Below are 24,131 nucleotides of genomic sequence, written 5' to 3' on the forward strand. Positions count from 1 at the left end.
CATGCCTGCGGCTCCTATTTCTCCATTATTTATCCCTCTGCTTCTGGCTCATTCATCCAGATCTATAACCCATCATGTCCTGAGCTCTTATTACATTATTCATAATTTTGCCTTTGGCCTATTCTTACTTGCCATTTACCCATTAAACCCGAGTCCCTCGTACTTAATTACTACCATTTATATCTCTGTTCCATTTATTTCTGTCCATTACCCACTAGTCTGCAGTTGCGCTGTTTCCTTTTCATTAACCACCATGCCCTGGATTCCTCCCTCTCCTTCCATTACCCATCATTACGTTTTTTTATTTATGCACTTTTGCTCATTATCCCCTCACTTACTTTTTTCTCATGTCTTTGGCTCTTTTGTTTTTGTCTGTAACCCATCTTGACTTCCAGTCTACTGATTCCCTGAAAGCCTGGGCCTCTGATTCATTAGTCATCATGTTCCACCCTCCTCCCCTTCACATCCCACAGAAAACACACACTGAGACCTTGTCAAAGTATAAATTCATATTTGTAGGAAATGCCCTATTATAAAACAATATCAGATGCCCCCCCCCCCCCCCCCGGGAGATGTTTGGGTCCCATCCCACTGGGCAGCAGTAAAAGGACTTAGTAGTCTTCAAAGTAACAGGAAATCATCTCAAGGCTGGGGCTGGCAAGGCACACTCTGCATCATGCTCACTCTATCTAGTCCTGGGCTGGAGCTTAATTCCCTGAAGATAGGATTTGGAGAAGCAGGGACTCAGGGAAGAGTCTGGACTCTGTGACTCCTGCCTGCAGGAGGGAGATGGAGAAGCTATTCCTTGGGCTGGGGACTCCCCTCCCTCCCACCACTGAAGAACAGACAGGGTGGGGAGGGGACAAGTGGGGCTCTGCTGCCTGGAGGGCTCAGGTCTGAGCAGCAGGGTACCTGCCCCCCAACATCCAACCCAGCAGAGCTATTGGGAGTTTACTGCCTGAGGACACATACAGTCCTTGGGTCAGAGATTGTGCAGAAACATAACCCCCTCAACTTATGAGATATGGTTGCCAGGTTTCCATTGTCATGGCTGGTTTCTCCGGGTCAGAGATCATGGGTTAGAAGTCATAGTGGAACCACCAAGGTAGAAGTCACAGAAGATGCATGTGTTCACTGACCGCTAGTGGTCTGGCCAGAGATCAGGTGGCACTAGATTCCTGGCAGAAAGTTGAGGGATCAAAGAATGAGAGGTAAGAGGCCAGGGCCATGGCGGCTCACACATACATGGCCCGTGACATGACAAAGCCTTTGCCCTGGTAGGAATCAGAGGGGCTAGAGTAGGATAGGGCGTCATAGATGGGGTTGATCTTGTCCAGGTAGTCTTCCTCATCATCATCTATGTCCTCTAGGTCCAGGGAAACTCTCTCCACAATAGGTGGCCCTGGAGGCACCAGGATGGGGGACCCCAGGCTTGTAGCCCCCAGGAGCAGGGGCCCCGACCGCTCTTCCAATGTAGGCAGCTCATGATACCGAGGCATTTCCTGGGGGTCGGGATGAAATAGGAGCCCAAGGTCACCTCCTGAGCATGACATAGAATCCCAAACTGCCCCTCGACTCCAAAATCCTGACCAGCTCCACATGCCAACCAGACCCAATCTCACCCTTGTCACCTGGATCAATAATGCACTGGGACAATCATATGGCTTGCCCCTAATTCAAAGTCCAGAGTATGGACCTCACCCTGTCAATCCTGGGTCTCTACTTTGTCTTTTGATTCTAGACCCAAGTCTTTCCCCATGAACCTTTGACTTTACTCTTGACCTTAACTACTTAACCTTAAACCTGAAAAAGCCCCTTAAACCTTGACTAGTCACAAACTCAATATCTGACTCCTGACCTCCAGTAGACCACTGTAGGGACTGTCTTGTCCTACAGTATCTAGCAAATGTAGATGTTCAACCAATCTTCATTGACTAAGTGACTTTAAACTCTAACTTCATGTCTTTGGACTTTTTCAGTGGGGGAGGCCCCACTGAGTTCTAAACTCATCTCAATGCCATAGGCTCTGACTTTGAGTTGTGGACCTTTAGTCCTTAACCTCTTATGACAGGTACTAACCCCTGGCCCTTAAACTCAGACCCTGAAGGGAGCCTCACTCTCACCCAAGGTCCTACCTGCTCAGCACATGAGACGCCAGCATCAAAGTAGGGGGTCTTGAGTGGGCTGTGCTCTGAGGCCCCAAGAGTGAAGAGCTGGGAGGGCTGCAGTGGGAAGGGGTGGGGCAGGTCAGACTCAGCACAGCCGGCTTCTTTCTCCCAGCTCCCTCCTCCCAGCCCTGGCCTTAGTGGGGAAAGGTGGGTATGGAGGTGGGGGTGGCCTGGGCTCCAGGCAAAGTGCTTACCATCTCTGGCTCCTCCAGCTTTGTCTTTGGGGTTGGTGGCTTGTATGAGGGAGGCCCCTCCAGGCTGTGGGGTAGGAGGTAGGTCAGGTGGAAGCTCAGACCTGAGAAGCCCTCCTACCCTAGGGCCACTGCACAGGCTCTTCCCTCTGTCTGATATCCCTTTCCACCACCCCCATTCCCCTTGCTTGGCTAACTCCTACTCATCCCATTAATCTTCTTCTTCCAGGAAGCCTCTATGATTCTCTAGGAGGATCAGGAACTCCTGTTATATGGTCACATCTAGCTGTATACCTACTTACCTCTCAGGGCACTTAACTGAGTTTGTATTTGAAATGTTATTTCTGATGTCATTCAATGACTGTACCCAACCATAAGCAATGTGAGGGAGAAAATGAAATCATTGTTCAACACAGTGTTCCCAGAACCCACTATGAAGAATTCAGTAAAGCCCTGGCCAGTATGGCTTAGTTTGGTTGAGTGTTGTCTGGTGCACCAAAGAGTTGCTGGCTCCATTCTGATCAGAGCACATGCCTGGGTTGCAGGCTCAATCCCCAGTAGGGGGCATGCAGGAGGCAGCCAATCAATGTTTCTCACATCAGTGTTTCTCTCCCTCTCCCTTCCTACCTCTTTAAAAATCAATAAAAATATTTTTAAAAAAATACCCAACTCAGATATCCCCCCCTCCAGGAGGCCTTCTATGACCCATAACCCTCTTGAGTCTCATAGCTCCCTCAGGTTCCCTAGCCCATCCCTGGCATGCTGGACCATCACTGCCTGGGGACAGTCTGTCTCCTCCAGACTGTGAACCATCACTGCCTGGGGACGGTCTGTCTCCTCCAGGAGGGAAGGGCCAGGGCCATCTCAGGCACCACTGGGTTTCAGCACTGGGCTGAGCACAGGAGAGATCAATTGCAAGTCGTTTTGCATTGACTAGATGATTAAGACAGTGGTTTACACACATTCTTGTGCATCAGAATAACTTAGGGAGCTTGTTACACAGATTCTGAACCATTCTTGTAAAAGTTCTGATTTAGTAGGTTTGGTATAAGCCCAGGAATATGCATTTTTAACAAGTGTTCCCATGGCACTGTCTGTCGTCCCCCCCCCAAGCAGTATTATTTCAGAACCATTTTGCCCCCAAACACTTACTTGCTGAATGAATTTCAGCAAGTGATTTCAGCTCTCTAAACCTGTTTCCTCTTTCATGAACCGGTTATCATTAGCTCCCTTTAAGAATTTATGTTTCCATGATATATTTATGTATGTGGACACTTTTTAAATGTTTGTCTCATCGTTTCATTCCTAACCTCCAGGGCCTGGCCCTGAGTGGGTACTTTTTGAATATTTGCTGAATAAATGAATGGATGTGAGGCTTCGTCGAGGTTACATATGTCAAATGCATCTTGTCAAGCCTGGTACATAACAAGTGCTCTATACAGAGAAGTGTGGCTAGTTTCCTCCAATATCCAGGCTCCTCCTTTCTCATACTAAAAAATATTTTAGCTGGGCACATGGCAACCCAGAGTAAAGACATTTCCTAGCTTGCCCTGCTGCTGGGGACAGCCATGTGACAGGTTCTGGCCAATGGAAGTGATAAGAAGTGACAAGTTCCCTTAAAGGGTGGCTGAATACCCTCTATTTCTATTTCCTTTTCCCACTGGCAGGAACGGGGGACCTTGAGGCCAGGATAGCCATGTCTGGTTGTCAAGTGTGTAGATAATGACAGAAGAGTGGGGAGCCATCTTGAAATGTGAGCAAAGGTGGAGCAACAAGATAGCAGGAGCCTGGGATCTGCCTCTCCACCCCATTTAAGTCATAGTAATTTGAGGTGTCTCTGTTTCACAGTCATTACGGATGATTTTCTCCTACCTTCACCCTACCATAGGCTCCCCAGTTCTGGGACCCCTCCCCCATCCACTGCTCAGTGCCCATCACTCACTCATCCTCCTCCTCTGCCCCCTGCAGCCTCTGTTCCTTCCGCTGCTGCCGGCAGATAAGGATGCCTGTGGCGGCCACAGCAGTAGCAATGATGGCAGCGATGATGCCCCCGATGATGCCACCTGTGGCCCCTGCACCTGCTGTGTTGGGGGACTCTGCAAGAAGAGGGACAGTGTAAGGGGGTCTCTAGGAGGAAACCATAGCTCCTTACTCCCTGCTCCCCAAGTTACCACCCACCTGCCTACCTCAAAGGCAGGGGACATTCTTTCACTCAACTTATCCTTACCAAGCATTTTTTGTGGGAAAGAGTAGTGAACAAAATATACAAAAGCCCCCAGTCCCATGGAACTTATGTTCTAGGTGGGCAGGGAGACCAACAATACAGAAACAACTACAAGAGCTAATACGCCAGGTGGCAGTAAGTGATGTAGGATAAACTACATAGTAGGCCGGTGTCACTCGGTTGTGCATAATCCAACCCCAGGTAGGAGGCATGCAGGAAGCAGTTGATGGCTGCTTTGCTTTCACACTGATGTTTCTCTCTCTCTCCCTTCCTCTCTCTCTAAAAATAAAAAATATATATATTTAAAAGAGAAAAAAAAACAAAATAAAGAAAAAAGATTACATAGTGGGGAAGGTGATAAGAAGTGACAGAGCAGGTAGTCAGACAGTCTTACTGCAAGGTGACATTTGAGCAAAGACCTGAAGGAACCATGAGGATATGAGAATTTTCTGGGCAGAGATGGCAGCCAATGCAAAGGCCCTGAGGAAGCTTTGTGTTGTTTTTAAGGAACAGCAAGGAGCAGAGTGAGGAAGGGATGCGTGGGGAGACGAGGGGAGGGAAGTAGAGTTAAAAGGCAGAGAATTGGGGGGATTCTGGGATTGAGATCATAACCCGTCATCCATTATAGGGAATGGAGTCATACTAGGCAGAGGACCAGAACTCCTCCAACCTAACAGGAAATGGCTTGAAACGCGTGGTCCCACTGGGCCTTTCCTGTGTACCACCTCATACTTCCTAAAGTTGTTTTTGGAACAATTACCTGCGTATTTGCTAATTTCCACACTAGGCTGTGAGTTCCAAGGGGCAGGCTGGTTTTGCTAGATGTGTAAGAAGGGGCAGGCATGGGTGCTCAGGGCCTACTATATGCCAGATTGACAAAATTCCCACCCCCGCCTTCTAGGTGGGGAGGGGCCGGGGAGGGGAGGAGGTGGTACAGAAAATAAACAACCAGAGGAAATAACAAAAGCCCACCCATAGGCTTCAATCTTCCGTGAAGCCCACTCAGCAGAGATCAAGCCCCCCAGAGGAACTATGCCTGGATTCCTGGACTGTCCGATTTCCACACTTCCTGCTCCACAGCCCGGCCTTCTTGGGAGGGCTTGAGCATGGGAGCATAACTGCCACTCAGCCAACACCTGGCCATCCTAAAATTATTGTTATTGCAGCCATCCTTACTGACTGCATGCGTGGGAGGAGAGGGCTAGGTCTCCCTGCGGTCACAGCTTTATCCCCGGCAGTTAAGTGGAAGTCAGAACTCCGCAAGCCCTTCCTGGTGGCTTAGCCCCAGTCTGGGCAGCAGAGCTCAGCCTACTGAGTTATGTGACAGCCTCAGGAGCAGAGAGGAAGCCCAGTGTCAGCCACAGGGCTGGGGAGCGGAGGTGGCTGGGATTTACCCCTCCTCGTCCCACTCTCCCATCTCAGTCCCCAGCCTGGGTTTGAGGGTTGTTCTAGTTCTGGGGATTAGGCAGGACACAGAACTGCAGCCCTTCCCTCTGAATCACTGAAAATTCCCTCTAGCTGGGCCCCCAAGGAAGAAGGAAGAGAAAGGACACCGGGCAAGGCCACTGTGCAGTGTGCAGAGGTGGGGCTTTCCTGGTTGCTCACCGACCCCCCCCTTCCCCCTGGGGCCGTGAGAATGCAGAGGGCAGTCCTCCCTTCCAAGGTCCTCAGCAACCTTGAGGAGGTGGGGTCTGAGCTGCTCCCAGATAACCAGATCATAGCACCCTCTGCAAGGGCCCAGGAGGATCCCCGCCTGGCTCTCTCAGGAAGTCAGGCCTCCCACTAGTCTGGCCGCTGCACCCCAGATGGCAGCCTTGGTCCTGGAACTTACAAGTCCAAGCACTCCAGCCTCTAAGCCCAGACCCCAGTCCCACTGGCCTAGGGGGTCTCAGCATCCAAGGTGTCCTTCAAGGACCCAAATGGTAAGAGCCCCCCAGCCTCCCCAAGTCTAGCCCCACCAGGCTCCCAGGCCCAGGAGCCCAGTTCAGCTTTCCTACCCCCAAGGAGGGGGGCCAGTGTATTACAAGACACCCCCCACGTTTTCCTCCAAGGCGTTTATTAACTCCTGAGTGTCACAGGGCAGGCCAGAGCCAAAAACAAGTCTCTGGGTGGGGGGTCCTCTGTGGGTCCCCCTTCCCCCCATGCAGCCCTGGAGACATAAATCCAGTGTGTGATATTCCACCTCCCTCTGAATCCTAGGAAAGTGGGAGGTAGCATTTGAGCTCCAGCGTCATCCAGACAAACGAGTCCAACCAGTTTGGACCCCGCGGTTGGCACTGGTAGGCTCGGTCTCTGTCTTTCTGTCTGGGGGGGTCACACATAAACCGCCCGCCGGGAGATGAGGGAGCCGTCCAGCTGGGACTCCATGTCGTCTTCGAGTGCCGGCGATGGAGGCAGCATGAGGCCTTTCTCTGCCTTCTCCTCTTCCTCATACTCCTCCTCCGTGTCCTTGCCGTCCGGCCTCAGGGGGCTGGGAGCTGTGGTCCAGAAGACAGGGCCCCCATTCTCAAACACTTGAGTTTTCGGATCATAGGACCCCCGGCCGGCGTCTCGTCCTTCTGCTCCTCCTTCAGGGCTCTTCCTCCTCCTCCTGCCCCTCAGCAGGATGAAGGCCAAGGCCCCCCCAGCCAGAAGCAGCAGCACCAGCAGTGTCCCCCCCACGGCCCCCCACACCACTGGACCCTCGTCTTGGAGAGAGGCCCGGGGGGTGTCTGAGGAGAGAGAAGGAGGGGTGAGAGAGAAAGGGAGACACGAGGTCAAGAGCATACATCTGGGGGAGAACCCGGCGGGGGCAGTGACAGGCGTGGAGAGGGCTCTGGCTGGGCAAAATGGGGGGGCAGGGGACAGCCCGTTCACTCTTCTCTACAGGATGGGCGCTTGGCACGCAGAGGGGTTGCCAGCTGGTGAGCCCTGGCTGTTTCCTTACATCCGCACAGTGTTATTAAACTTGCTAGCCAACATTTCAGAAGCCAGGTGCTTTCACCGAAAATTCCAGATTTCATTTAGGGGGAAAAATACCAGATCTGGCAACACCAGTCTCCTGTCCTCCACCTGGTGATGGGCTGTGGCTGAGTGAAGGGTGGTGGCCGGGAAGGGAACGGAGTTCCACACCTGGCCACCAGGTCATTTGCCAGGACCCAGTAGGCATGCGAGTTTTCGACCCCTTGAAGGTGAGCTCTGAGGTCAGGGTCATGGAATCTTGGGGTGGATCCAGCCAGGAAGAGGGGAGAGGTGGATTTGAGCAGGAGGCTGTCTGACTCCACAGCTCTTTGCACTTGAGAGAAGGCCTGAGAAGGGCGAGGGGCCTCCTGAGAATTCCTCCCTCGGAGCGCCGGGAGGACCTGGTCTGGACGGCGCGGCCTGCCTCCTGTCTGGGCCACCTGGCTCCAGTCTGGGCTACCCATCCCCCGTGTGGAAAATGGGGCTCAGGAAGCCTACTGTCCCTTTGCCCTCTAGTGCTCCCAGCAGTGGCTGAACTGTAGGGGGGAGGCTGGGGGCGGGAGTGGAGGTGAGAAGGAAGCCAGGGAGGGCTGGGCCCCCAACCAGGGACAGACATATGTAAGTACAGGAACCTTAACGCATGTGCCCTTCCCCTCCCCCCCTGCATGCAGGGCCTGCAGGAGAGAGACCAGGAGGGGTCCACTTACACGGACCCTCCCCTCTCTGTACCTCTGCACAGGGCATGTTTCTGGGTGTTTTCAAAAAGGGGGTCACGACCCAGTGGGCTATCAAATCAGTTTAGTGACTCACAAGCAGCAGTTAAAAAAAAGTAATAGTAAAAGTGCACCTCAAGTATGAAGGGTAAGAACTATTTTGTGAACCTTTTTGCGGGGGAGGGGATACATGTCTCATCCTGGACACTAGGTGGGGCATGAAGCTGACTTTGTCCAAAGGGGCTGGCAAATGGCTTCAGCACTTGTTGGGACGTTTGTCTGTTTCTGGAGCTGGGATTATGAGGTGGCAGATGAGTGCTACTGTGCCCGTGGGTTCTCCAAAGTCTCCCTGAAGTGACATCTAGCCTGCAGTGCGGCCTGTGTACCCATGTTTGCACCGGTGTGAACCCCAAACCAAGTCGATGACAGCCATATCTGGGTCTGCATGTGTGGGGGAATATGGCGTGTCCCTGAAACCCTTGGGGAGAGACTCGCCTCGAGTGGGGAGTTTTCTCCCTGGGCGAGGCCATCTGTTGGCAAACGCACTGCCGGGGCCTGGATTTCTGTCTCCATTTCTGCTGGTGGCTTTCTGTAGGTGCATCTTCACAATGATGTTTTTGACTCTATGTAGGTGTGCGGTTACCTCTGGGATAGTCAGGGGGAGGTGTCTTTCCTTACTGGCTGGTCTTTCTCTGGGCCTGTGCATCCCCTGGTCCTTGGGTCCTGACGGGCCTCTGAGTATGTGTTTTACTGGGTGAACCCTGGCAAAGGGCCAACTCTGGAGCTGGTGTGTTCCCAGCAGTGGACAATCCTGGGGTTTCTGTGTGGTTTTCTGGGGGGATGTTCTTGTGGCTATGTATTCCTCCGATGGCCCTTAAGTATGACTGTATCTGGGTTCTGCAGGCTGCACCCCTTGGAGGTGCCTTCTGACCGAGTGTGGGTGGGGACCCGTTTCTCAGGTGTGTTTCTGGGGTAGAGGTTCAGGGGAGTATTTCCAGTTGGGTGCCTTGCTGGGTGGGTGGAGCTGACCTCTCTAGGTGTACCTTCAAAGGCAGGGATGTGTCTTGTTCGCTACTGTGTTCCCAGCATCAAGGAGAAAGCCTGGCCAAGAGGAAACCTCAACAAATATTTGTCAGATGACAATCTGTTGAAAGAGACTTTCTATAACGGGGTTTCTGGAGAGTTTCTGAGGGTGTGCACCCCAAGGCTGTTGTGGAGTTTCTCTATATGAGTGATGATGTAACGGCATGTGAATTCTTGATTCCCATGATCCTTTCCCCTTGCCCAGCACATCTGGTAGTAGTGTCTCCCTTCAGGTGTGTGTCTGTGTACCTGATCGTGACCATGTGTGGAGGGCTGGCCAGCTGTCTGAGTGTGTTGTTTGTGACAATGTTTCTGAGTAGGTCCATCACATCTCCCTGGCAAGTGTCTGCATTCCAAAGGAGGGGTCTGTTGTCATCTGGGTGTCTTTCTAGGTGTGTGTCACAGAGTCTCGCTGGGAGGGTGTGTCCCAGAATGGCTCTTCCCAGGTGTGTGCAGCATCTCTCAGGCTCTGGCTGGGTGGTATCTGGTCTTGTTCAATGTCTTGGCTGGTGTCCCTGCCCGCTTGGGGGTGTGTCATGGTGAGAGAGTGTGTGGCTTACCTGATGGGCAAGTCTGTTTTGATTGCAATGCATCTCAAAACACAGGGTGTATCTGTAGCTGTGGGGCCTGCTGGCTGTGGCTCTGACATGAAGGGGACTCTGCTCCCAGCCAGGGAGTGGGTCTGTGTGTGAGTGTCAGGGTGCATGGCCCTGTGATAGTCCCTTCCTCTCTCTAGGTGTGTGGGCAAGCAGCTGTGATCCCCACCCCTTTGCCATCAGCCTGTGCACAGGCTGGGTCTGCCTTCCTGCTTTTCCTCTCCAATGGTGCCTTGGGGTCTGTGTTTCTGAGTCCACATCAAGGCGACTCGGAGAACTTTCCACCCATAGACCCATTTTATCATCAGTCACCATTTCCAAAGCACCAACTCCAGAAACACAAATGTCCAACACACACTAAAAGTTGCTCCAGACATTAACGACCAGCATTCGCCATAAGAAATTCGTGTTTGTTTCCGTCTGGCTACCCGACTTGTGTCCCTCCAACTGTTAGTCATGTGATTCTGCAGGCATGTCTCATTGGCTGAAGCCAGGGCAACATCACTGCATCTCTTCCTGAAGACCCCTCCCCGGCCTCTACGTTGCAGGAAGCTCCCAGCACAGGCCTCAACCTCCAAAACTCCTCTGCCAATGCCTATCCTGTCACCTCAATCCAGATCCCACCTGGGGGCAAGAGGGAAAAGCCACACCGCCCTCCTCTCCCATCAGCAAGGCGGGTCTGGACCCCTCCCCCAGCCGGCGGCACAGCCTCCCCACAACGCAGCCCCAGGACCAAAAGAGAGAAACACTTGGGGAGCAGACCTGGTCATCACATGCGACCCCCAAGACCCGCTCACCTCGAATGAGGACCACCTGCTCGGCACGGCCCGTTCCCACAGCGTTGGTGACGGTGCAGATGAAGGTGGTGTTGACCAGCTTATCCACCGAGTGGATCAGCAGCTGGGAACCCTGCTCTTTTGCTGAGGCTGGTAAGGAGCCTGAAGTCCTAGAGGATGTGGAGGTCACATGAGGGGGACAGCAGGGTCCACAGAGGAGCATAGGCTGGGTCCCTGATGACATAGCCCTCAGGAGCCAAGCTCCAGGGACCTAAGCTTATTTCTTGAGACCCTGAACTGCCAGCTCCCTCCTTTTAGAGGGTTCATGGTTCAGGCCCCAGCCCCTCCTCCCTCAGACCCAAGAGTCTATGTCCACACAGACTCACGTGCTCCAGACATAGCCTGTGGGATCCGGGTTGCTGCGGACATCACAGTTCAGGGTGGCCTCACTGCGGCCGAGGTACCAGTTGTCATCATAGCCAGAGATGGAGACCTCGGGGGGGTCTGGAGGAAATGGGAGGACTGGCTCAGAGACGGGAGAATCCCAAAGGGGGTGATAGGTAAGCAGATGGATGTAATCCTATGGAACGGGTCGGCAGGAGGTGAACCCGTGGAAACTGTCAGGCAAATACGGCAGAGCCCAGTATAGACGCTGGCCAGGGACACTGCTGGGATCACTTTGAGGAAGTTTTTTCAGTGCAGGCAGTCCCTGAGGGAGCCACTATAGATTCTGTGTGCTGTTTGCATCCCATCCATGGAGTAGATAAGGGAATTTGACTAAACCTTGGTTTAACCAAAGGCATTGCCTGGGGAGTAAGCAGTGTTGCTGTATGGGATATGTCGGGAAGGTGACAGGGCCAGGGAAACCTCTGGGTAGTATTAGGGGGTGTCATTGCATGCAGTGTTTGGAAGAGCTAGCACAGAACATACTGGAAGGGGTCAGTATTGATAGGAATCATTTAGAGGGGCAGGAGTTGGTGTGGAGACCCCAGGAGAGTCAATAGAAATGGTGTAAATGGGTGAGTGTAGACAATGTTGGGTTGGGCAGTACAGACTCAGAGTGGTCGATATCGACAGTGAGGGAGATAGAGAGATATCATTGAGGGCAGTGTTACCCGACTGTGGCCCGTGGAGCCAGTGCAGACGACACGGGCGGGGGGGGCACAGTGTATGGATGCTGCCTGGGGGAGCCAGTGTAGAAATACAAAGGGCGGGCAGGCAGGCAGCGCAGAATGTGGCCCAGAGCCAAGGCAGACAACACTGAGGGCTAGTGTAGGCAGTGCCCTGGGGAAGCCTGTGTAGACAGCATGAGGGGTGCAGTCACACCCTGCGGCACTCACAGTGCACAGAGAGGGTCACAGGCAGCAGGGCTGGCTCCTCCAACGTCTCGTGCTCCACCTTGCAGGTGATCTTGACACCATCTACTTGGCTTGAGGGCACCAAGGTGTAGCGACTGGTGACAGTGTCTGTGCCGGACAAGGGCCCTGGCACCACGGTTTCTCTGGCCTCCCCATCCAGGGACGAGATCCAAGAGATCTGGGCAGGTGGGCGGCCCCCTGAGGAGACACAGCGGGCCACAGGCACAGGCTCCGAGCTGACTGTGACCTCCTGTGTTTCAGCGTGGTTCTGGGGCTGGGCTGGGAGAAGAACAAAGGGGGTGGTCATTCCTCGCCTGTAGTCATTCAACAAACACATCAGTAGAGGAGGCTGAACTGCAGAGCCCTAAATGCTCGGGTTCAAATTCCAGTTCTGCTACTTAGCAGATGTGTGGCTCTGGACACAAGTAATTTCCCAACTCTGTACCTCAGTTTCCTCTTTTGTAAAGTAGGGATAATAGAAGTACCCACTCCATAGAACTGTTGTGTGGACCAAATAAATTGATATCCAAATAAACTGAACACTGCCTGGCACTCACTGTTCTACCTAAGCGCTAGCCATTGTATTATTCAGCCAGCATATTTTTCCTGCTCTGCTAGAAAAGCAGAGTATCCAAGTGCCTGGAAGAGGCTGGATTTAAAAAGAAAAGCCAAAGGAGAAGAACATGGTTCAGAGGTCCAGCTGAAAGGCCCACCTCTTTCCCTGTAATCACCATTAATGGGATTGTGGTGGCAGAAGTGGGATAAAGGCAATGAGGCAATGAAGAAACCCAAAGCTCATAAATTTTTTTGCCCTTTTCATCCATCCTCCCGGAAAACATGGAAAAATATTAGGAGGAATAAAAACCTCCATGAGGAACATGCCAACCCATAGTTATGGATGTGCGTCCTTGACTGTCCCGAATCCTGACTCACATCTCTAGTTGCCTCCTGGACCTCTCATCTGGGTATCTCCCGAGCTTCTTTACATGGTGTAGCCCTCCTCTCCTTTCCTCTTCTTCCCCCCTTCTCCCCTGACCACCACAGAGCCTCCGATGGGCCTCCCCACATCTTCCCTGGTCACCCTTCCATCTGTCCTCAGACCGCTCCAGGAACTCCCCCCCGGCCCCCCACCCCTTCCCACCATGGGGGCTTGGCAACCCTATGCCTAAAATGCTCTGGCCTCTCTTTTCTTTGGCTTGCTCTTCCTCTTCCTCCAGATCCCAGCCTCTCTTCCTCAAGGGAACTTTCCTGACACCTGACTCTCATTTCATAGGGGCGTGCTCTCCCATCACCTGCTCCCTCCAAGAAAGCAGACTCTCATGGCTGTCTGTGCTCCTCCCCCAGCAGCTGTCCTCTATGTATCTCTTAAACAGAACAAATAACTGCATACGAGAGACCTTTGCAAAGAGCGGGAGGAGAACAGCTGTGCTTCAAGTTTCGTGAAACTGTGGTTTTAGCTTCTTAAAAAGAGAAGTGTTTACCCAGGGACTATACAGAGTAGACCTCTGAAACTCCTGGGGACTGAGAGGGGGAAAGTAAAGTGCCCAGAATGATATGGCTTCTTGGGAAGTTTCTGGGAAAAGGTGGGATTCCAGGGGAATGCCAAGATTTAGCAAGAAACAGCATCCTTTGGCCCTGGCAGTTTTTCTCAGTGGTTAGAGCATCAGGCCTTGGACTAAAGGGTCCCAGTTTTGATTCTGGCCAAGGGCATGTACCTCAGTTTCAGGCTTGATCCCCAGCCCTGGTCGGGGTGCGTGTGGGAGGCAACCAATCAATGTGTCTCTCTCACATCGATGTTTCTCTCTCTCTCTTCCATTCTCTCTGAAAAGCAATGGAAAAAATATCCTCAAGTGAGGATTAAAAAAAAAAAGAAAAAAGAAATACCATCCTTTGGAAAAAATGCCTTCCCTGATTCTGTCCCATGCCGCTAAGTGGCTGTGCCAGGCACCCTCCTGCTGGAGCTAGAAGGCTGTGAGTCCTTTCTGAGTCTCCTCCCTCACTTCACGGACAAGTGCCTACTACCTCCTAAAAGTAGCCTATATTCCACCCACTTCTCTCAACCCACCTCCATCGCTTCCTCCTCTTCTGCGCCAATGCCTTCTCTCTCTGGTCTCCCAGCTTCCATCTACCTTTGTCTTCCCCTTTAAAGGCCCCAGCTTTATCTTTTAGTAACTTTAACATAACAATCTGATCAGGGTGCTTCTGTGGTCTGAACCCCTCCAATGGCTCTGGATGAAGCTCAGCCCATGAGGCCCATGCACTCTGGCCCTGTTGAGGGTCACTTGAGCCTTTGCCACCAGCCTCCCCAGCTTCCTTTCTGTTCCTGGAACATGCAAATTTCACTCTCATGGCCCAACTTTTGCATCTGCTGTACCCTGTTTGTGCATCCATTCCTCGGCTTGTGGCTGCATGCCCTGGGTGGCCTTCTACTTCAGGACTTGACTAAGAGGCTTTCCCTGACCAGTCTACCTAAATAAGGCCACTGGTCTCTTACTCTAAATGAGTATCACAACATTCTGGTGTTTACTTTGTTCCCTAATTTGGTTATCCTCTGGCTTTACCTCTAAAGTATCCCCCCCCCAGCCTCCACCTTGGTTTAGTTGTCATCATCTCCTACCTAGACTTATGCTGTTACCTCTTTTGAGGTCTCCCAGCTTCCATCTTCACCCCCCACAAGCAGCCGTAAGGAGCCTGTGAAAACTCAAGTCAGGTCACACCCTTCTCTGCTCAGAACTTTCCATAGCTCTTATTCTACATCAAAAGCCAAAGTCTTCACGTGGTCTCCGAGGCTCTCTGATCCATCACCTCCTTGACCCTGTCGCTTCCTACTTTCCCCCATTCAGGCATCTTTAGCCACATAGACTTCTTTGCTCTTCCTCAGATGTTCCAGGTGCACCCTGCCTCAGGGCCTTTGCACTTGTAACTTCCTCTGCCTGAACTCTCTTCTCTTAGATGGACCTGCAGGGCTCCTTCACCTCATTCTGGTTTTTGATCAAATATCACCACACCGCCTTAACTAAAACTGTAACCTGCTCCCCCTCAACTTCCATAGCACTCTTCTTTTTCTTTTTACCTACTCTCTGACACCCCCTTATTGGAGCATAAGCTCCAGGAGGACAAGGAGCTCTATCTTACTCACTGCTTTATCCCTAGAGCCTAGAATAGTGCCTGGCACACAGTAGGTGTTCAATGCATGTTTGTTGAATGCCTCGTTGGCTGCTGTATTCCCAACTTGCAGAACAGCGTCTGGCAAACAGTACTTGCTTAATGAATATTTGCCAATTGACTGAAGACTGCGGAGAAAGCAGAGAGAGATGCAGACCACCAAGGGCCTCTCCCACACTGTGCCTCACCTACCTCCCTGCCCCCACTCCCGCTCACCTATGGTTCTGAGCCAGGTCACCCCACGGCTGGTGCCCAAGGGGAAGGTGGCAAACTCGCAGGAGAAGTTGCCTTCATCCCCCACTCTCAGGTCCTGGAGGACCAGCGTGGCATCCCGCATGTCAGAGCCTTGCCTGGTGCCAGGGCTCTGGCCCAGGGTGCGGAAGGACAGCCGATCCTTGCCGAACTGCGGGCTGGGGAAGCTGAGACCATGTGAAGGGTGAAAGGCGGCCACGCTCTGGAGGTTCCTCGGGTCCAGGTGTTGCCATGTCACCTGTGAGACGTTTCCTTTAGGCCCTGGCGACAGTAGGTAGCACGGCAGCTCCACTGTCCCCCCCAGGCGGCCCCGCACCTCGGGTGGCATGCGAACTTGCCCATTCTGGGCTCCTGGGGAGAGAGCAAAAAGAGAGGTTGGGGCGGGAGGAAGGACCCAGACACCTCCAGGCGGGGCGGGGCCATTACTGCGGGGACCCCCATGGGAAAACACAATTCGAGAGCCTACATTTTGTTAATCTGTTCAGTTGATGGACATCTGTGTTGTTCCCACTTTTGGGTGATTATGAATAAAGCTGCTGTGAACATTTGAGTACAAGTTTTTATGTGAACGTATGTTTTTATTTCTCACCTTATTTTTGTTTTCTCACTTTAAAAAAAAACTTTTAATTGATTTTAGAGAGAGGAAGGGAGAGGGAAACATCGAATGTTTCGCTGCTATGCCAGGCAGTAAAGCATGGCCACTGAGGGTACAGACTACCTGAGTTTGAATCCTGGCTCTGTCACTTGCTGGCTGTGTGATTTTGGGCAAGTCATTTAACCTCTCTGTGTCTCAGTTTCCTCAACTATAAAACGAGGATAATAACCGTGTCCACTTCCTAGGGGTTGTTACAAGCTTTAAGGAATATTTGTAGAGCGCTTGTCTCAAGGCCACAGGAAACACGAGACCACTGCTTATTAAATAAACACAGCCAGTTAAGTATAATTTCAAGTGGCCCTTGACACTCAGCCTCCAGGCAAGGCCAAGGGCACACGCCCAGCTCTCAAGGGGCAACTGGCCTCACACAGGAACCCAGAGCACAGCAACAGGTGACCCTAATCAGAGGGTGCCCAGCAAAAGGCAGCCTCTCGGGTAGGACCAGTCCCAGGGACTTTTGGAAAGAAGCCGTCTATCAGCGAAGGCCATCGTGACACATACACAAACTCACGAAATACCCACGCATATCCACAGTTCAGACCCAAGGCCCCACCTTGGGAGATAGCTGCTCCCTTCTGGAGGGGCAAGCACTAGACTCAAGAGTATGGGACTTGCCCTAGCCAGTTTGGCTCAGTGGTTAGAGCATCGGCCCTTGGACTGAAGGGTCCTGGGTTCGATTCCCACCAAGGACACATACCTCTGTTGCAGGCTTGATCCCCAGCTCTGTTTGGGGCACATGCAGGAGGCAACCAACTGATGTGTCTCTCTCACATTGATGTTTCTCTCTCTCCCTTCCACTCTCTCTGGCAATGAAAAAAATATCCTCAGGAGAGGATTTAAAAAAAAAAAGTGTGGGACTCAAGCAGATCACTGGGGACTTCCTCTGGCTCTTTCCAGCTGGGTGATCTTGTTCCTGAACCTGAGTTCGTCCATCTATAAAATGAGGACGTTTAAGCTGCTCTGCAGGGTTCCTTGTGAAATTCCACATGATTTTCTCCCCTAAGTCTTCACAGGGCTGGGCACAGCTGGGTCAAGCACAGGCGGTCAGCTGCCACTCTCACTTGTATTTACTTTCCGCCCTCACAGCACCATTTCTAACTGAACTAGCAGCACAAGGGGTCAGGAGATTTAAATGTCAAAATCCAGACTAAAAAGGACATGGGGCTGTGGTGGGGGGACAGCTGGGTGGAGCTGAAGTGGGGCCGCCCCCTTCCCTCAGGACATTCCCTCAGATGCCAAAACCCTTCACCCACCTGGCCCCCAAAGGCAGGATGTGGGACAAGGGGCCCCAAAGGTTCTGCCCTTTTCTAGCTGGGCGAGGAGGGGAGGGCACTCAGTCAGGAAAAAACATCCAGGCCAGTGAGCTACAGAAAGCAAAGTAGGGTGGGACCAAGGAGTTGGCTTTCTCCTTGAGGCAAGTGGGAGCCATTGAGGGTCCCTCAATAGTTAAGACTGAGATTTAGTGTAGAGCTTGAAGGGACTTAGTGAAGGGGAGAGGACAGAACCTGGGAGAATCTTCTCCCCAGCCATTCTTTCCCTTTCTATGCAAATCCAAATAGCATCTCAACATACAGGCCCTGGGCGTTAGACAGTCAGCCCCCGAGGACAGGGATTTGCCTGGCCTGTTCCCTCCTATCCCCATAGCCCACACCAGGGCCTGGCAAGTAGTTGGTGCTCAACAAATACTGTTGACTGTGTATCAGGTTCTGTGCTGGGAGCTGGTGCCACAGAAGTACCAGGTGCTTGTCCTCCAGGAGTTGACATTCCAGAGGGGAAGACAAATATTGTACAAAGAGTCATCACCAGGATGTTGTTAAGACTGAAGGGGTGGGGGTGGGAGTAGGGGAAGGACCCAGAGCAGGGAGGGCTGATCTGAGGGAGGGAGGCTGGGAGGGCTTCCTGGAGGAGAAGACCAGATTCTTTCCAAGGGAAACTGAGCTCCAAGCCCACAGAGCCCTACACCCCTCCCTGGGTCCTTGTGATTTTGAGGTGCTCCCATCTCTCTTCTAAGGGAGGCTGCCCTCCCACACCTAGGGTGGCGTCTCAGCTGTCAGCTTCAAAGGATTAAATAAAACAACCCACTTTTAGCTTCTTGTGCAGCAAACTCCTCATCCCCAATACTGTCCCAGATGGTCACACACCTCTCCCCTCTCTGACTAGGTTCTAAGATCCTGCAGCTATAAGGTTCCCATGCTAAGTTTCTAATTCTGAATGAATGACCAGGATGGCTCCGTCCCTGTGCACTAACAGTCCATTTTTTAGACATTTCCACTTCAGTAAAAGGTTTAGGATTGGAGGTTTGGAGTCATCCCTGAGTCCTCTCTCTCTCCCATCCCACATGCAATCCATCAGGAAACCTGTCAGCTCCATCTTCAAAATACATCTACAAGCCACTGTCACCTACCTCCTGGGTCATTTTCCCCATGGAGGATGGCAATTGCCTCTCACAGTCTGTTCCCACAAGCAGCCAGAGGGCTCTGGTTAAAAGCTACAGAAGATCCAGACCCTCCTCTCTGCTCTGAGCCCTCCCATGGCTCATGGCTCTCTTCACTCAGACAAAAAGCTTAAGTCTCCACCGTGGCCACAAGGCCCCACACGGTCTGTGCTGTCTTCTTTCTGACCTTGTCTCCCACCTTCTCCCCTTGGCTCACCCTACTCCATCCACACTGGCTTCCTCACTGCTCCTCAAACATGTCAGGCGAGTCCCACCTCAGGGTCTCTGCACTTGCCGTTCCCCGATCCTGGAAAGCTCTTCCACCATGTGTCTCCACGGCTCCCTCCCTCCCTTCCTCAGGTCTTTCCCACCCTAATGATAATAACAAAACTTTATCTTTCCTCTAGCACCTGAGGTATCTTCTCCACTAGAATATCGTTGCCAGGGGAAGGGATCTTTGTCCTGTGTCTTGTTTCCTACTGCATCCCCAGGGCCTAGCACAGTGCCTGGCACACTGTAGGAGCTCCAGAAATGTGTTGAATGAATGAATGAATGAACGAGGATGGGAAACCAACAGTATACAAGGTCACACAGGCTGAGGCTCAGTACAAGCTTAGGCTTTTTCCTGAGGGCACTGGGGAGCCATACAGAGTTGTGGGGGGGGGCAGGGTTAGGTTTGTACTTTAGAAAGAGCCCTCAGAATGCAGTGGGGCTAGGACCCAGGGGAAGAAGAGGTACCTGGGCCAGGGTAGGGGTGGAGACAGAGGACAAACTGGACGGGAACACACTCAGGTGCTAGAATGGTTGGGAAGACATGGACACTGACAGGCTGTGGGGGGGAAGGGGGACAGGGTATGGGCCGATGCCCTGATGTTTTGAGTTTCAGGAGGCGTCAGCGGAAACAAAGGCAGGAAGATGGCTGGCCTGGAGTTAGGGCCCTAGTGTCCAGCATGCTGCTGGGCGGGTGCCCGTGGTGACCTTGGCTAGGACATGACCAGCCCCACAACGGGGGAGAGTGGCTATGGGAACATCGGCTTCCCTCAGGAGGCCAGACTGGTGACAGCTTCATGAGGTGTCAGCTGGGTCCCCAGACAGGCTTCCTTTCCCTGTGGCCCGGGCCTCGCAGGCTTCCTGTGATGGCAGAGTAGGGCACATCGTGTACACCCAGGGGAAAACTTTAGGGGGCAGAGATACAGAGCCTAAAACCCTGAGATCCAAGGAAGGGTAGATCAAGGCAGAGACGAGTGGACGCAGGAGGAAGAAGGGGCTAGGGTTCTGGCCTTCAGGGTCTGAGACTGGGCTCCTACCTGGCTGGCTCCTCAGGGCTTGGCTCACCACCTCCAGACCCATCAAGCCCCAGTGTGACCCGCCCTCTCCCACAGGGCGCGGCCAGACTCCAGCAGGCCCTTGAAGGCTGGCGTGCTCTGGGCGCTGGCCTCAGCTGCTGCCTCAGCCACCTCGTTAATTAATTAATTGCATTAATCACAGGGCCCACCCCCACAGCGGACATCCGGGAGGCAGTCTGGGAGGTGAGCATCAGTCAAGATATGGGGCTGCCTGCCTTGGCCTGGATTTCTGCACCTGCCTTCCCTTTCCACAGGGGCTTGACACCCTGAAGACCTCCCCTGAGGGGTTTCACATTTCTGGGGGTGAATCTCTAGGAAGGACTGCTCTTCCCGGCTGAGCCCCTCAGACAGAACCCCTCACACGCTGCTGTAGATGTTTCTGTTTCTCTGATCTTGTTTCTCGCTCTGCATCTGGCTCTTAGGGTCCAAATCTATCCCCTGTGTCTCCAACTCCCAGGGGCTCTGGTTTCCACCTGTCTCTCTCGCAATGCCACTCTCACCTGTGTCTCAAGAGGCCCTGGTCTCTGCTCTGTGTCTCCTGTACTCTCTAACAGCTTTACTGAGATATATTCCCAGACTGTACAATTTGCCCATTTGAAGCATAGAGTTTCAATGGCTTTCAGTATATTCATAGATTTGTGCATCGGCACCATCAATTTCAGAACATTTTCACTAGCCCAAGCAGATACCCACATCCCCTAGCTGTTCCCATACTCTCTTCTCTGTATCTCTGACATCAGTGGTTCTGGGTACGGGTCTTCCAGTCTCTGGGATCTGGCTCTCTGCATGGACACCCTGGGTCTCTAATCTCTCAAGGTTTTCTGGTCCACATCTCTCAGGGTCTTTGTCTTGGACCCTGGGATCTCCTTGCCTCCTGGGTCTCCCCATGTCTCTCCACATCTCTGACATACTTTCTCTGCCTGGGCCATCTTACTGGGTGACCTTTTCTCCTCCCCTTCTTGCTTCATTTCTCTGTATCTCAGGGACATTAAAAATGTAACAGCGTCCCAGGCGGAGGCGGGGGAGCTGGCCAGCGTGCCCAACTCCCTGTCCCTCCCATGTTCACCACTCCCTGTGCCCCCTCCCCACGGCTGGCCTTGAGAAGCCTGTGCCCTGACCTCCCAGTGCCCTAACATCTCCACCAGTCATGAAGGGGTTCTTTTGGGCTCCCTGCCTGTCACCAAACTTCTAAGTCTTTCTCCTCAGGCTATTTTGCCTTTATCCTGGGGTCTCTGTCCAGCTCCCTCCCCCTGCCTTTCTCTGTCCCATCCAGTGTTTTTCTGCCCCATCCTTTCCCCTATCCCTTGGCTCCATTCCTGTTTCTAACCCCATCCTTAAATATGTTTCTGTTGCCTTCCCTCTATTGGCTTCTGTCTCCATTCCTAGTCCCTGTATCTCTCTCCTTTCCATGTATCCCTCTCCCTCTCTCCTCTCCCCAGTATGTGAGCACATGCACCCCCTTTGCCAGTCTCCCTTCCTAATGAGAAGAGACAGCAGGCCTATAGTCCTCTCTGCTCCCATCCCCCGCCACCACCGTGGGGCTGCCTGGCTGCCAGGGACGGTCAGTGAAAGCTGGGGAGGGAGCAGACCCAGCAGGAGGCCCAGGTGGTGCAGGCTCATTCGTGCAGGCCAAGGAGAAGGAAGCGGAGAACTGGAGACAGGTAAACAGAGATGGGAGGAAAGGAGAGATGGAGGGAAGGAAAGAGAGACAGAGCTCTGAGATGGAGACAGATGAGGGACAGGGAAGGAGAAATGAACAGAGGAAGAGGGGGAGAGAAAGTGAGGGAAAGAGGAGGGGAGGGAGGGATAGGGAGGGAGGTGGAAGAAGGGGGGGAGAGAGAGAGAGGGAGAGAAGAGAGCAAAGGCACAAGGATAAAGGGTCAAGAACGGGGAAGGCTCCCTCCTGGGTGCTAAGAGCTTTCACATGGGACCTCTGAATCCTCCCAGTGGCCCTGCCAGGAAGGAACTGTGATCTGTTTTACAAAGGCGGAAACTAGGCTTAGAGGCACTTCCTGGAGCCCACCCCGTGGAGAAAGGGCCTAGAAAGGCTCTGATGTCTGAAGTCTGGCTTCTCAGGGTAGGACTAGCTGTGCATCCTAGGAGAGTGGCTTGACCTTTCTAAGCCAGTTTCCTCATCTGCAAGAGGGAACAGGAACAAGACCTTTCTCATAGGCTGATCTGGAGCATTCCATGAGATGAAGCACCAAGTCAAAGCCTGGCTCAAAGGGGGATGAAGTCTAAGCATTGCCCCAGAAGGGAGAGGCAGGGAAAGGAAAAGGCAGTACCCAGCTCTGGGTCAAACAACTCAGACACATGTGGAGGGGGGAAATGAGGCCAGAGAGGTGAACCCAAGGTTCCAAGATCGCCTCGGGCAAACCCTTGGGAAACCCAGAATCCTGAGCTTCCAGCTGGGAATAAGAAGTCGGGTTACCTGCAAGGGGCGGGACCACAGCCTGCTACACCTGTTTCCCCCACCTCCTCCCTCCCCAGGGGGTTGCGCCCCTCCCCCACCGGGGTTGGGGGTGGGAAACTGGAGGGGGCTACGGAGCTTAGCAGAGGGAGGGGCGTGGCATTAGGGCGGCGTCTCCTCGCTGCCACCTCCCGCAGGGGCTCCGAGGACAAAGGCGCGGCTAGAGCAAAGATAAGGTCCCGAAACTCAGGAATCCGGAACCAGGAGCCAGGAGAGCGCCCGCCGATACCGGCTCCAGCTCGGTAAAAGTGAAACCGGAAAAACTTCCCCAGGAACGTCCCTGCAGACGGCTTCCAAGAAAAGGGAAACTTCCCAGCCTGCGGGACTCTACCTCCTAGTCCACCCAGCCGACTGAACCTCCAAGCTTCTAGACAGAACCCCTGGCCCTCGATTAAATGTAGAACACAAGGGCCAGGGTCCCAGCCCATAATCATATTTGGACCTCAGGAGACATCCTAAAGCCCACAATTAAATATGAAGCTCACGACATAGGGCCTCTTGCCCCTCCCCCCCGAATTCTATCTGGGACCCAGGAGACAGAGGCCCCTGCACACAATCTGAAATCCACAAATTTGAGCTCCTACCCCCAATTCTACCAGAACCCCAGGAGACACAGCCCCTAGCCTTCATTCTACCTGGGACCCAAGAAAACAGAGCCCCCAGACCCTAATTTTTCTGGAGCCCATGAGTCTGAGGCTTCAGCTCTCTGAGGCCCCTCCCCAGGGCGCCCTAACTCTCATCCATGTCTCTCCAAGGGACCGAAAGTCCAGCTCCCCGCCCCTCTCGAGGACCTCCACATCTGGACCCGCACCCTCAACACTCCCAGGGCCCTAGAGGCCCAACCCTGGGGAAACAAAAAAAGTGTGTGGGGGGGTGATCTCGCCGCGTCGTCGCGACCCTCCCGCTGGGGGCAGTGGGAGACATTCCTGAGGGAGGAAGCGAAGACGAACGTCCAGATCCAGGGAACTGAACGGCCCGGGGTGGGCAGGGGGCGAGAGGCCTCGCATTTAACCCTTTCGACCTCAGAGTCCGAGGGAGGGGTAGGGGGTAACGAAGTCCGGCGTAGGCTGGGGAGTTGGGATTAAGATGAGAGACAGGCAGAGATAAGGGTCGGAGTCTCAGATGGGGTGTGTGGGGGTCGGAGTCGGTGGGGCCAGTCAGGAAAAGGGCGCGCGAGACAGGGGCTCGGTGATCGGGGGGAGGGGTGGGGCAAGGTGCTCAGGCTTCCCCCACGCAGAAGGTGGGGAGGGGTTGGGTCCGCGCGGGGTGGGGGGCGACGACAGTCTCTCACCGGTTTCTCGGAGCAGCAGCAGCAGCAACAGCAACGGTAGCAGCGGCAATGTCGGAGACGATCTCGACGGCGGGAGAGCTGCGGCCCGGGCCATGGGGGGCCCGGGGAGGGACTGGGGACGGGCGGGGGCCTGCGGGCCACTCTGCGGGCACCAATCGGTTGGGCGAGCCAGCAGGTGCCTGAGGGGCTCCGGCTCCCGGCCGGTTCCCTCAGCGTTCTGGTCTCCCGGCTTTGATCTCGGTCCAGGCTCTCCAGGCTCGGTGCCCCCGGCCCCTCGATCCTTTCTGGCCGCTCGGACCTGCTGACGTCACAGGGCCCAACCCCTTCCCTGCCCACTGCCAGCCAAGCCGATCCGGCCCGCCCCCCTCCCGGGATTCCTCGTAGTCCCTCCGCGGGTTTCGACGCCCGGCCTCCCCAGCTCTCGGCCCCGCCCCTTCCCATAATTCTACACGCCCCGCCCCCCGCATTC

General features: G+C 53.6%; 1 protein-coding gene across 4 annotated transcripts; it reads right to left on the bottom strand.

Annotated features, from left to right (window-relative positions):
- Nucleotides 1–487: 487 nt before the first annotated feature.
- On the bottom strand, nucleotides 488–24,078 carry NECTIN2 (nectin cell adhesion molecule 2). 4 transcript variants are annotated; one of them, XM_081118114.1, is made up of 10 exons: nucleotides 23,663–23,956; nucleotides 15,783–15,817; nucleotides 15,431–15,704; nucleotides 12,032–12,328; nucleotides 11,078–11,195; nucleotides 10,713–10,861; nucleotides 4,302–4,455; nucleotides 2,363–2,426; nucleotides 2,136–2,222; nucleotides 496–1,502 (listed from the first exon to the last, which is right to left on the bottom strand). In XM_081118114.1, the coding sequence occupies exons 1-10, from the start codon at nucleotides 23,754–23,756 to the stop codon at nucleotides 1,236–1,238; spliced, it is 1,539 nt and encodes a 512-aa protein (XP_080974240.1). In that variant the 5' UTR covers nucleotides 23,757–23,956; the 3' UTR covers nucleotides 496–1,235. The 4 variants fall into 4 exon arrangements, with proteins under 4 accessions (XP_080974239.1, XP_080974240.1, XP_080974242.1 ...); XM_081118113.1 differs by having other exon boundaries at nucleotides 488–1,502; nucleotides 15,431–15,817; nucleotides 23,663–24,076; XM_081118116.1 differs by lacking the exons at nucleotides 496–1,502; nucleotides 2,136–2,222; nucleotides 2,363–2,426; nucleotides 4,302–4,455 and adding an exon at nucleotides 6,619–7,294 and having other exon boundaries at nucleotides 23,663–23,965.
- Between the last annotated feature and the right edge of the window lie 53 nt (nucleotides 24,079–24,131).

This window comes from Miniopterus schreibersii, assembly GCF_964146895.1.
Source record: "Miniopterus schreibersii genome assembly, chromosome: 18".
Taxonomy (NCBI): domain Eukaryota; kingdom Metazoa; phylum Chordata; class Mammalia; order Chiroptera; family Miniopteridae; genus Miniopterus; species Miniopterus schreibersii.

Excerpts from the sequence above, each read along its gene's own strand:
- NECTIN2 (XM_081118113.1), bottom strand. The coding sequence starts at position 23,756 with ATGGCCCGGGCCGCAGCTCTCCCGCCGTCGAGATCGTCTCCGACATTG. Across the intron at positions 15,818-23,662 it reads GCTGCTGCTCCGAGAAACCG|GAGCCCAGAATGGGCAAGTT; the intron begins GTGAGAGACTGT and ends CTCTCTCCCCAG. Across the intron at positions 1,503-2,135 it reads GCGTCTCATGTGCTGAGCAG|GAAATGCCTCGGTATCATGA; the intron begins GTAGGACCTTGG and ends CCCGACCCCCAG.